At 39.9% G+C, this 13,876-nt stretch overlaps 1 protein-coding gene across 1 annotated transcript in view; it reads right to left on the bottom strand.

Moving 5' to 3' along the window:
• Nucleotides 1–13,876, bottom strand: part of LOC140312745 (pro-neuregulin-3, membrane-bound isoform) — a 357,971-nt gene that overhangs the window by 66,859 nt on the left and 277,236 nt on the right. The window contains exon 3 of the mRNA XM_072390537.1: nucleotides 9,343–9,416. Coding sequence (XP_072246638.1) covers nucleotides 9,343–9,416 — 74 coding nt within the window. The remainder of the gene's footprint in view (nucleotides 1–9,342; nucleotides 9,417–13,876) is intronic.

Genomic DNA, 13,876 nt, shown 5'->3' with positions numbered 1-13,876 from the left:
CACGTTAAGCCTTGCCATCGTTCTAGAGCTTAATGCTTATCACTGAGCCAGGTGGAACCTGCACTGATCCTGTCTGGAAAGATTTCTCACACAGGAGTTTAAAATCATTATCGGTTCACTGTTACTCTTAGCTACATGTCTGATATGTAGCTAAGAGAAAAAACCCTTGATTATTACACTAAGTCTTAAATTGTCAAATGTTTGACTGCCAGGTGTTACGACTGAATTTCTATGACTCTGGATGTTAAATCAATTTAAAAAACGCCTTTCGGGGCCTGTTCTGCAGCTGCAGCAAACTGTGGGCAGGTGTGAATAATTTCCCTGTCTTTACCTTGTTAGCTGTTAAACTATTTCCATCACACCACTGTAGTGTCTGATTAATTTGACTTATCTGATTTACTTAAAAGAGATTCAGTGGCTCCAGATAGGAGAGGAACAATGGTCACACACATAAACATCTGGAGCATAACATATTCCTTAATTAAGTGCCTATAAAGACTTTTGGGCTTTGAAGATCTCTCCAGATTTGATGCATCGATCTGTAATTCTGATACGGACCTGGTTGGCAATAAAAGGCTTCTGTATTCGACCAAATCTGTGTCAGCAGAGTCCTTCCTGCACCATCTACACATCGGCTGTTTGAAGGCGGCCATCCCTCATGCACCACACTACATTAATAACAAAAAGGAGTTTGGACGCTCATGTGCACTTGGACAGAGGTGCCCAGAAACTACTCCATCTCTTCTAGATGTTGATGCAGTTTGACAATTATGTTTTATTATAGAACATTTTATAGAAGATTTAACATTCAAATTTTTTAATCTTATATGTTGACGTCAAGATCATCTTATTGCTTTGTGGCTATGATATATATCAGAGCTTACAGAGCTTTACCAAAACAAACACGTTTTTATGGCTGCCTCATTCTATCAAATAGAAAAATCCTCAAAACTATTACAGACATGTATGCAACACAAGTCGTTCTCTCTGAAAGGACTTTAGGGGCCAAGTGCATATGATTTATGATTGAAAATACCTGCGGACACAGGCAGAGATGTGCCTTTGGATTGTCACAGCAGATTTATAAGGTGCACAAAAGTTGTTCTGTCATATAAATCTTGGTCGGTTTACCCACAAATGGAGGGCGACAGTTAATATTTGCATATAAAGCTACTATATACCCAACACCTTAGTAGACATCTTATGTGAGATGGAGATTAAAAAGATAGCAAAGAAGAATTGAAGTTTAATTTAATGAAAGGTGTATAAAAAAAGAAAAAAATTGCTAAATTCAGTGGTCTCACGTCTGGAGTCAAACAGTCAAACCTATTATGTGTGAAAATGTAATAAATGCTTTGAGCTCTGGAGGTTTAGAGCAATGGACTCAGAGGAAAAACAGTGCAAAGTGAATCTGTAAGGTTCTCTGCGGCAGCCACGTTCATACAAGAACACAGCAACAACAGGCCTGGTGAGATTCTGTATGTGTTCAATTATTTACTGTCAAACAAACAGCAAAAAAACTGTTTGTACCGTAAATTCCAGACTATAGAGAGCACCTGAACATAAGCCGCAGCCTCTGATTTTAAAAAGAAGATCCATTTTGTACTTGTATATGCTGCACCGGATTATAAGCCGCGGATGTCCACATTGTAATATGAGATATTTACTTAAACTTAAATACCTATCGGTAATGTCACGATTTAAGTTTAGATTCTTGCCCTAGTTTCCACAGCCACTGAATGCTCGAGCCGACAGTGAGCGATCCTCCTGCAGAGCACATCTTTTTGTTGTAATTTATTCCGTAAGCCATAGCCTTAGTTTCACGGTAAGTTTTGTTCCTCTATTTTTGGAGATTTTTCATCGTGCCTCTGTTTTTTGAGAGAGCTTCTTTTGTTTAAGTCCGCCTCAGTGACGGAGCGTGAGTTTTATTTGTTATCGTTTCATAGCCCTTTGCTTTCCTCCTACAGTGGAAAGGTTTTTTGTTTGTCAATTTTCATAGCTGCGCTCTCCTCCTCCATAGCTATTGAGGAGAGTGCTCAGGAGTTTCACAGCCCTTTCAGTTGCTCTGTCTGGAGATCCTCAACCTGCTGGTATTATAAATAAACATTCTTGACTCTGAACTGACCCTGCATCTGTGTCCCGTGTCCTGACAGGTGACCCACAAATACGTGTCGTAAATGCTTTTTTATCTAACAGTGTCTGTAACACCGATGGTTTTAACCTATCGGTAACGCACAAATACTAATGTTACGAGGCAAAATGTTTTTGGCGGCATTAAAAAAAAGGAAAAAAACACATATTAGCCGCACCGTATTATAAGCCGCGGCGCTCAAAGCCGGGGGAAAAAGTATCGGCTTATAGTCCAGAATTTACGGTAAACTGCACATAAAAAAAAATCAGTTTATCAAATCAAAATAGATGGCATATCTGTCTCACTTTATGTCCTCATTTCCTCTTTAACACGTTAGACTCGCCTTGCTCTAAATACACGTGTATGCATATGTTACATATGTGGACAAGTTAAATCATATGTTGCATTTTGCCCTTTTTTTTGTGATTAACTCAGAACCGATGCTGCTGGCAGGAATTATCTCCTCTGCCGTTCTTTGTTGCAGCAGAGCTGGAGAAGCCTCTGGCTGAACACATTGTTCACACAATCACTTTGTTATGAGGACGGTGTGCTGGATTGTCTATTATGTTCAGCAGCGTTTGCAACATTCTTTGCAGAATCAGCTCCAAAGCGGTTCCCAGCACAGAGGCTTCTTTATCAGTTTGCTCAGTTTCTTATCCTCCATCCGCTCACTGCATTGACTTCTTCACTGGAGTGAGGGACTCAGAAGATGATAAATCTGTAAAAAATATTGACACTGTTTCTGCAGAACAAGCATATAATATGAGTTCACCAATTCATCGGTTATTATGAAGGTCATGATTGATTCACATATTTCGGTGAGATCAGATTTTCACATTTTCTTTAAAACTCCATCCGTTTACAGTTTAAGCTTTAACTGAAACAGGTGATGACTCTGCCTGCGGACACAGGAACATGAAGTTGTTTTTGTGTCCAGATACATGGAAAGAAATTCTGAATATCTTAGTATTCTGTGCAAATTATTACTTCATAATGTAAAGTATTCTCTGACTGTTGCCCAGACATGCAGTATTGTCCACTCTTGAACTCATCCATTTAATGTTTAATGCAATCCTTTCTGGCATTTCGTGGCTCATTTATTATTCAGTACTGTTTCAAAGTTTGTAATCCAAGTTTTTCTAAAAAACTGTTGAAGCTACAGGTTTGGTAAGCCTTGTTTTGTTCAAAAGACAAACATGTCTGACTCTTTCCCTTTGCATTTCTGTTCTGTTTTCATTGCCATTGGGACCATGAGACTCTGTTTGTCCCCTGAGACATGGTAAAACCCTTCTTGGAGACATTTTCATTGCAGCTTTCTCCTACTGGCTCAATCCTCTCTTCACCCTCCTTTCCCCTTAAGACTGGCGCATGCCAGAGGTCCTTGGCAGCGTTCATCTGCCCTGATGACAAACTTTTTTGGCGACCACAATACAAAACTCATGCAGTCTATTTGAGGACTCTGAGTGTTAGGAGATGAGTTGGACAGAGAACTGTGGGTTGGGGAAATGATGGTTGACTCTCTGGCAAGATGAGTTTGGACGAAAGGATGGCACGAAGAAGGTTAGCAATAGACAGATGGGGGCACGAGGCCTGTCTAAAGGGAAATTTGGAAGGGAATACAGGGATATTAACACTGGGGCAAGCTGAGCAGGGGACACACAGGTAACCCGAGAAGTTACGGTCTGATTAGCTGTGAGAAGTGAAGTCAGGGAGAGTGATGCTGTGACAAGACTGTTTGACGGATGAGGAAAGAAGGAGGCCACAATCTACCTCTTTTTTCCCAACTTTGCACTTACCAACTTTTGAAGCAGGACATAGTTGAATAAGATCGGGGAGAAGGAAGAAAGAAAAAGCTGCTGTTACTTCAAAGGGAAAAACAGAGGCGATACGACATTTTGATTTGTAGTTGAGAGTAACGAGGAGGTACTCGTTAGGAAAAAAGGGACAGAAGCCTCTGAGTGACTGACCTGAAAGAAGGCTAATCGGTTAATATTATTAGAAAATGAATTAAGCATCAGGATTTAATTAAGATTTAAATAAACTAAAAAAAATACATAAATACATAGTGAAACTAGATGAGAAATTAAAATGAAAATCTTTGAGCTAAGATTGATGCAAACAGACAGGTTTAAAAGCACTTCACTCTTTTCCTAGTAATCCATTCCTTTGCTTTCTTTTCATTTCCCATTGTTGCACTGTTATGATTTGGTAACTCTGGCAATTTATATGGAAATTCACCTGAAAGAGTCCAGGGGATTAGTATGCTGACAATTAGTGACTGAGTTAGGCAAGAAAACCAATTTGAGGTTATGGTTGAGTTGTACTTCTTGGCTTGTTTGAGCCTTTTTTTTGTTCTTGATGTTAAAACTCAATTCGTTTCACCTCTGGAGTTACATCCATGATACAAGCTGTTTGAATCACTGAATTTGTTTTTGTAAGACACACAAAATGCTTGTTTTTTCCCAGAATTTACAAGATGGAGAAAATTGGGCCCCTGGGCACAGATACAAAATGACATCCCCTCCAAACTAGCAGGAAATCACCACATTTGCATGTGCACTCATATTTTTTACCATAACCATAACTGTGACATGCTGCTGCTGTATGAAATCTGCATCTGAACACATATTACCTGCAAAATTTGATCCTTTTATTTTAAACTCTATCCTCTAAATAATTCATTTACAACAGCAAGCGCATCAGTGCACAAAGCCTTACATTTCTGCAGCTTCAGCAGCCCAGTGTAAACACTTCCAATGTATCAGTATGAACATTATGATGTATCAGGACATATTGTCAGGATAATTCTCATCCTTGAAAAGTTTTAAACTTGGGCAAATACAAGATGAGATAAACATCACAGGACTTGTTATACTGTGTATAACTAAGCAAAACTAAGTGCTGCCAAAGCAAAGTGTGAAAAACTAAATACACTGTTCGTGTATCCAAAGGATTAAGATGGTCAGCAGCTAGGTGCTGCTAATCAAATGCACTTGATTGTACTGATCATTATCAAGTGAGAACACCTCTATAAAAGCAGAGGGTTAGTCAGTTTGCTGCTCTGCAGCATTCAGGTGTGTGTTAACACGATGCCAAGGAGGAAAGACATCAGCAGTGATCTTAGAGAAGCAACTGTTGCTGCCCATCAATCTGGGAAGGGTTATAAGGCCATTTCCAAACTATCTGGAGTCCATCATTCTACAGAGAGAAAGATTATTCACAAGTGGAAAACATTCAGGACAGCTGTCAATCTTCCCAGGAGTGGACGTCCCAGCAAGTTCACCCCAAGGTGAAAAAGCCAAGAGCTACATCTCAGACTCTACAGGCCTCAGTTAGCATGCTAAAGGTTAAAGGTCATGGCAGCACAGTTAGAAAAAGACTGAACAAGGATGGCTTGTTTGGAAGGGCTGCAGGAGAAAGCCTCTTCTCTCTAAAAAGAACATGGCAGCACAGCTTAGGTTTGCAAAGCTGCATCTGAACAAAGCTCAAGACTTCTGGAGCAATGTCCTTTGGACAGACCAGAGCAAAGTGGAGATGTTTGGTCCTAATGCACAGCAGCACGTTTGGAGGAAACCAAACACAGCATATCAGCACAAACACCTCATACCAGCTGTCAAGCACGGTGGTGGAGGGCTGATGATCTGGGCTGGTTCTGCAGCCACAGGACCTGGGCACCTTGCAGTCATTGAGTCCACCATGAACTCCTCTGGATACCAAAGTATTCTAGAGTCAAATGTGAGGCCATCTGTCCCCCAGCTAAAGCTGGGCTGAAACTGGCTCATCAACAGGACAAAGATCCCAAACACAGCAGCAGATCTACAGCAGAATGTGTGGAAAAGAAAAGAATCAAGGTGTTGCAATGGTCCAGTCAGAGTCCAGACCTCAGCCTGACTGAAATGCTGTGGTGGGACCTTAAGAGAGCTGTGCAGAAACCAATGCTGCAAACCTCAATGAGCTGAAGCAACGCTGGAGAGAAGAGTGGCCGAGATTCCTCCACAACCATGAGAGAGACTGATAACCTCACACAGAACACTACTACATCAAGTTATTGCTTGAATGGGTGTACTTAGTTTTTCATACACTGCTTCTAAATGTTGGTTTAACTTTTTAAATGACAAAGTGTACTGTGTCATATGTTGTGGTTAATCTGGGAGTGTATTTCTCTGATTCTAGGACCTGACGAGGACCAAATGATTTAAGTTTTTACTTTTTAAATCATGTTCTGGTATTTGCAATCTCAGAATTGAAAGCAGGTGCAGAACATTTTTCACATGACTGAACAATATCTCATTAGTCAGGATTCTTTTCCCCTCTTTTTTAATCATATATCAGTTCTTCCCAAAGAAAAAACTCAAGAAAGTAGCTATGAGCTGTGTAACCGTTTAAACTGGGAAAAGTACAGCATGCAGTCTGAGGCATTTGTTTGACAGATGCCATCATAAAACTGGGTTTTGTTTGACATTTGACAAATTGGGTGAGTCATTCTGAAGGTAACACTTCTTAGCTGCACTCGGGTCAGCAGGTTGGTGTACAAACAAAGCGATGGGTGTCACTTGAATGAGCAGCACTGTTGTTCTAATGAGCTCAATTACCCTAATACTTGCTTGGAATTAAAAACCTCATCACAGAGACTTAATTAATGATCTGGAAAGTAAAGCATATTAACAAATAGCAAGTGATAACACTGTTGATGCATTTGCCACGTTTCATTCTCACGTCTCATTTATGGCACATTCTCCTTTGCAATCAAATGGGGAATATAAAGTTCAATGTTGCCACAGTGAAGAGACTTTTCCCCAAAGTATGCCACTGTCCTTTCACGGTAAACGGTGCTATTGTAGGATTGTTAGCAGGAAGGTCACAGATAAACTGCCACAACATTGGTGGCTCAGAGAAAAGATTGCTTTTCTTTTTTTTTTTTTTTTTAAATAAGCAAGGAGGACGAGAGAAATTAATATTGTACAGAAAGAGAGTGGTAAGGACATGGGTTTGGGTCATTTGTGTTCATGGTTCCCTCAGTGTTGTGCTGTGACATTGAGGGAACCGTGTGTTTGGAAGATAAAGCAACGGGAGAGATGAAATTAGTCCGAGCAGGAGAGGATATCTCTGAAAGCACAAGGATGTGCTTTCGAAGATATAATAAGAGAGAAGTTTAATAAAGAAACATTTTCCAGGATGGAAATCCCATTGATTGTTTCAATGACAACATAAAAGAAGACTCAACTACATTAAGTGTTGCTTGGAAGGATCCTGCAGTATTGAAATACTCCATTGTGTGCGTCATACAACTCTGGCTTTCATATCAACATCCCTGTTGGTTTTCTGATCAGGGATTAACACTCAACTAAGCTGCAAGATTATTGCAATTAGTGTAACTACAATCATCCAGAAGGTTTGACCAAAAAGTGACAATTCTCCTGGCATCTTTTATATCAGTACCCACTAAAACATGCTCAACATGATGCAGATACCTGGTGCAAAGGACACTTAGCTCCAATATAAAAATGGATGTGCACTTGAGTGGTCGTGAGGGGAGAAATCAATCCATGACTGCTTTGCTGCTGAGATGATTAATAGCTCTTCTGAATAAATATTGTATGCACGGACCGATATGAGAGGGTTTTTTTCAATTTCACACAAACAGAGCACATATCTATTTATACCATCTGACTAAGAGCTTCTGTAAAAGCTGTCAAACTGCACCTGCCGTGCATGGCAGATCTGAGGAGTTGGTGGTTTTAGCATTTACATAAAATGTCAGCATGTGCATAAGTTTTGATCCACCCTTTACTTTTTTACATTTTGCCTCCATGCAGCCAGGTTTTCTTGGAATCGAGCAATAATTTTCAAGGCTTTCTGAAAGTCCTTTAAGGTTTATCTTTGGACATTTGTTACTTTTTCTCTTATTTTCAGTCCAGTCCTTGTCCCTGACCATTTTCAGAGCAAAGTGCTTTTTGTTTAAGCAACTTAACACTGACCGATGAATCATTCAAGCGTGAAAAAGGCATCTAATTCAAGGAATGAACCATGCTGTATCTACACACAACAGACATCTCGGTAGAGAACCAATTTTACATTCGTTTGACACTTTGTTGCTAGCAGCCTGTCATTAAGACGCATTAAATCATTTTCCATTTCTATAAATGCATATATGAAAATTGACCAAAGATAACACAGTTTGACAGATATGAAATAAAATGAAATGCGTGTATAATCTATAGAACTGTATAGACTAAGACGTGCAGTGTGTGTATGAATGTGGCTTGAGTGGTCGACTAGACTAGAAAAGTGCTATATAAGTACAGCCCATTTACCCAAGATAACACAGTTTGACAGACAGAAAATAGTATTTCTGCAGCAACAAGGTTATTCCCAAAGAGCTATTAGCTGAAAACTTGGCATATCTCAGCATGGTGTGCAGTGTGTCCTTAAAACATTTGAGGAAACTGGACAAGTGGAGGACAAAAGAAGAAGTGTCAGGCCTAAAAAACTATCTACAGCAGATGAACAGGATCTGAAAGTGATGTCCTTAAGAAAGAGGAAAAAATCCAGCTGTGACCTGACAGGACCTGAGAGATGCATCTGGACCTTCAGCTGATCCATCTACTGTTGGCCCAAGCCTCATCAGAAATGGTCTCCATGGAAGGGTGGCTGTCAAGAAGCCATTCTTAAGGAAGGGAAACAGGGAGAAAAGGCTGAGCTGTGCCAAATGACACAAGAAGTGGACTGAAAATCAGTGGCAACAGGTCTTATGGAGGGATGAATCCTCCCCAGAGCCCGGACCTCAACATTATTGAAGCAGTGTGGGATCATCTGACAGAGAACGGAACAAAAGGCAGCCGACATCCAAAGAAGAGCTTTGGGATGTCCTTCAAGAAGCCTGGAGAACTATTCCTGAAGACTCCTTAAAGAAATGACAGAAAGCTTGTCTCAGAGGGTTCAGGCTGTGTTGGAGGATAAAGGAGCTCAGACCAGAGATTCACTTTAGAGCTGCTTAGAATTGTTTCCTTTGTCGACTGTATTTCCATTTATGTTCATTAAATCGTTGCACCTATTTCCTGTTTGCTTGGCAATGTGTTTCAAAATGTGGGGTGGGTAAAGCTTTTTGCACAACATTATGAAACTACGAACATTTAATCTTTTTTATGTTTCTCTCAGATGTTCAAATTTAACCCGGAAACAGTGAAGTCATAGAAAAAGTGGACTCTTACTTGGGTCTGACAGTATGGAGTCTGTCTTGGGCAGAAACTGGTCACAACGGATTCCTTGGTAGCCTTCTCGACACCTGGTGGACAAAACACAAAAAAGAAAGTCATTGAGACGGGTAGATCTGCCGCTTTAACAAATGTACTGCAAGACCTGCAGATAAACTGCTTCCTCATGTTTTCAGACAAACCCAGTTATGGAAGAGTAAAATAAGGCAAGCTGACATAAATAAATTAACAAGGAAGAGATTCTAGGTGTGGAAACCTGCTTGATGGTAGAAAAGAATCACAAGTCGTGCAGCGGCAGAGATAGCATCTTACAATCCTAGCTTAAAAGAGCCTATAGCCTTTCCCTGTGTACGGCTCCTTGAGTTTTAGGTCAGGAAATCCTGACAGAAAACACCAAAATATAAATGCAGAAGTTGCAAGTCACAGTAAAACCTTAAATCTGCAGAGAAAAAGAGTCGCCCCTTCATTTTCTCAGCCCCGTCACGTTTGCTAAATTAACTAAAGACACCATCCAGGGATTCTGAACAGTCCTCAGACTTTAAAATGTTAAACGTGAGTGACACATTAGTGATCAGGCAATAATCATTAGGCAGCTAATGAATTCTGAAATGCTCTCTGTCTGCCCTTCACAAAATGTCCCAGGAAAAGGCAATGTGATGCGAGGATGTGTCTTTAATTAATGTTCGCTCGATAAATACCCCCCTTTCAGTCTAACTTTGCTGTTCAGAGCACAGAAACAGAATGACGTTTACACGCTGTGTGTTTATTCGAACAGTAAAACCTGATCAGAGACCTCAGTTTGTTTGGATATCCATCTTTGCCTCTGGCCACTGCTACCTTGCTTGCTGCTCTGCTTTTCTCTGTCCCTCACGAGTGCAATTCAAGTCTCATATAAATAAGACAAACTTTAGTTCGAGCGGCAGCTTGTGAAGCCTCTTTAAATTGGACTACACTATAACTTAGATCTATCATGTAGTCACCTCTCAACTGTTCTGTTTTATTAAGTCTTGATTTGTACTTCAATGCAAATTCCTGTTCATCCCTCTGTCTTTGTTTCACGGATATTTCTGGAATCAGTCGGTTGGTTGTCTGATGAGCTTGCAGCAGTGCAAAAATACATAATGTACAAATCCAGACTAGACTTAGAGAACATATCCGTCCACCCAGACAGATCACTGGAGCTGTGCATAAAGATCTGTTTACAAAGAAATATAATGTCAAATTTCAAATAGTCTCCAGAATAATAACAGGAAACGTTTTTTCCTGTCTAGGGCAAGTGGTTTTCTAGCCAATCAGCTACAGCAGGTAAGAAATATACATATAATGTGCGTGGTGGTGGTATGGGTGGAGATCACCTTCAGTTTTTGAAGGAAAGGAGGAAAATATGGTCAGACATAAGCTAAAAAAGGCAGTGGTGAAGCTGAGTTGAGACAAAGTAATGGAAAAATGTGTGGTGTTACTTGGCAAATCTCTGACTCATATATCCTGTGAATGTGAAGTCTATCAGTCATTGATAGTTCGAGCAACATTTCCAGGCTGGCTGTCCGTGAACAGCTTCCATGCATGCCGAATATGTCCTATAACATAGCTCTAAATGGCACTGTGTTGTCAAATATCGAAATAAATGGGATCCGTTGTACCACCTTCATATCGAGAAAAGTTTTACTTAACAGACATTAAGGCAAAGGAAACCATTTCAAGTGTCCTCACTGCCCTATTTTGTGGGAAATAATCTGAGATTAGTTTTGAAGAAGCTTGTCCAGCAGGTCAGTTTCTGTTTTTTAAACTACGGTTTTCTCAGGAGCAGCACATGTCTTTACAGTTATCCATCCATTATTCACAGTTACATCAGGACCAGCAGCTCACTGCACCCAGAACTTTGCTTATTTAACATGGAGGTAAATGTGCAAAATGTTTTATGATGATACATTACACTTTTCTGTCATTATTGGTGACATCATTAACTGTTAACATGCATCTAAGGGAAGCAAAATGACATACTTCACAGTAGAAAACATGCCTGGTCCTGGTATTGTCCATGCTTTCTCATGATCTGCTGTGAAGCTTGTGCTTTTCATTGATCTATGGCTTTACTGGCATTACTGGTGAAAAGTATTGAACACAGACTGATTGCAGCAAACATTAAATTTACAAGACAACAAGTCAGATTTCTACAAATATTCTAAACATTTGGCAAATTAGGGTATAAACTGTATTTTCGGTCAAGACAACTGCATAAAGGCTGCTTTAAGCCACATTCATCACACCACAGCACTTTGCTGGTAGTGATATCAACCATGTAGCAAACAAAGTTTGTTGTTTTCAGCTTTTCGTGGTGCAATGTGTGATGCTGAATATGTGCTGTGTGGGAGCAGCAGAACAAAACAAATCCAGTCACTCTGTTTTAAAGACACAAAAGGGATCAGATTTTAAAAATTCAAGTAAATTAGCTTGAATATAACTGTCATGACCCAACTCCAGCCTGGAATAAGCACTGGGCAAGCATGAGTTGATTTAAAATTAAGCTTATTTTAAATGAAAAATGAAAGTTAATCTAAAAAAACTGGACACCAGGAAGTTAAACCAGGTGAACGTCAGAGTCAAGAGTATCACTTTCTCCTTAAAGTGGAGCCAGACCACTTCTTGAAATTAATCTTTCTGATGTCAAAAGTTTGCCCCGAGAGCTATTAACTGTTCAGGCCTCAGCTTCCCAACCGGATGCTTCACTTTAGGATCAAAGTCTGACAACTTAACAGGTCACTTCCAACACAGTTGGACTTTTTTTAAATATCTTAAATGTGTGGTTATTTCACTTCAGTCTGTGCCACTGTGACCTGCGCTGTTCAAAATCTGGCATAAGCCAAACTTTGTCGCAGCAAGCAGAAGGGAGGAAGGTAATTAAAATAAGTGATGCTTAAAGTGTCTGTGTATCTTGCTCATTAAGAGATGCTGGGGAAGTCAAAGGGAGCATGCTGATTCGCAAAAAACAGTGAACACGGCACACACAATTATGTGCAGTTGAAAAGACATAACTTTGTTGCTGCTGAGCCACGAGCACAACAAAACTGCTGTTAACTCCCTTTTTAACAACATGTTTAGCACTGCAGAGTCTAAGAAATCAGAGACTTCACGAAGTCTAAAGGAAGGAATCTGATAAAAAGTGAGACTGTTTATGGAAGATATGTATGCCTCCTAATTAGCACCACATACTTTAATTCAAAGAAATAGAATGCACTTTCATGCATGTGTGTGAGCACAGATTAAGGGTGACTCTTAAATGTCTAAGTGAAACAGAGTGGGGGGAAAATATGTTGCCTGCAAGATGATGAATTTGTGCAAAATAACACATAAATGGCCAAACAATGACGTACATATGCACCAGATTGTGTTGTGAAGTTTCACATCCAATTAAAGAAGCCCAGAAGTTGTCTGTGTATGTGGGTAAACATACTGTTTCTGCTTCAACTAACATCATAGGATTCGTATTGATTCAACTCTGCTTCCTGTTTTTACCTAAAAACAAAACAAGCCAACGAACAAAAAGAAGGACGGACAGACAACCCAATCTAGATTGACTGTCCCTGGAAAGAGGACGTAAAACCGGAAAAATAGACCCTATTTTCTTTTTAATCAAACTCTTTTACCAGAAAAAAATAGAACAAATTAGATTTAAAACCTGACCAAAACAGCCAGCAGCTTGATGAATACTAGTTAAACAACACTGCACAATGCTGCACATACAGGATGTTATTTTTGTATGAATAAACTTCAAAGACGAGGAGGTCAGGGCTCGAGTCTTGAAAGCGAATAACTTCTGTATATTTTTGAGTGATGTAGGTCAGGAAATATGATGAAGAATAGATTTATACACAATATATAACGGTGTTCAAGTTTAATGTAAGACAAGCATCTAACCTGGCCACACAATGCACAATGATGTGTGGGTCTTAGGATCTGTGATGATCTGTGAGAGCTTCCATGGTTGACTGTATCTGAATCATATGAACAAATGAGCATAAAGAAGAGGCTTAACGTGTAAAGCAGCAACGTGCCTTCTAACGTGTTGAAAATATGTGTTATAACCAGCCTGGAGCCAGACACATGAAACTGTGTGCATGCACAAAGGCAGACATCTACACACATATTCTTTTTGGCAGATTTATTTGCACAAACCCTTTTCCCACTCCCATTTTTAGCCATGAATAGATGCAGACTGTACCCTACTTTGTCATTAGCATATCCCAGCAGTGTTAGCTCCCTGGCTAAATGGACATTTATGTCTTGACGTGATCAGAAGGACCTGAGAAATGTGTGCACCTCACACGTTCTAACCTCTCATTCTTCCTTTATAAACAGCCATTTGCATGGAGGAAAAGGCACATGCATGTTTTTGTGTGCACAAATCCTTTATTCCTCTGGTCCCTGGTCTCATAGAAATACATAAAATGAACATAACATGTTGACACCACAGTGTATGGTGGAGGCCCACGATGAATCAAACACATGCCATGAAACTTGACAAGCTGCTCTT

The sequence above is a fragment of the Leuresthes tenuis genome, unplaced genomic scaffold, assembly GCF_036924035.1.
Source record: "Leuresthes tenuis unplaced genomic scaffold, fLeuTen1.0.hap1 SCAF_8, whole genome shotgun sequence".
NCBI classification, from domain to species: Eukaryota; Metazoa; Chordata; class Actinopteri; order Atheriniformes; family Atherinopsidae; genus Leuresthes; species Leuresthes tenuis.
Note: the sequence above shows the minus strand (reverse complement) of the source record. Positions and strands in the feature narration are given on the sequence as shown.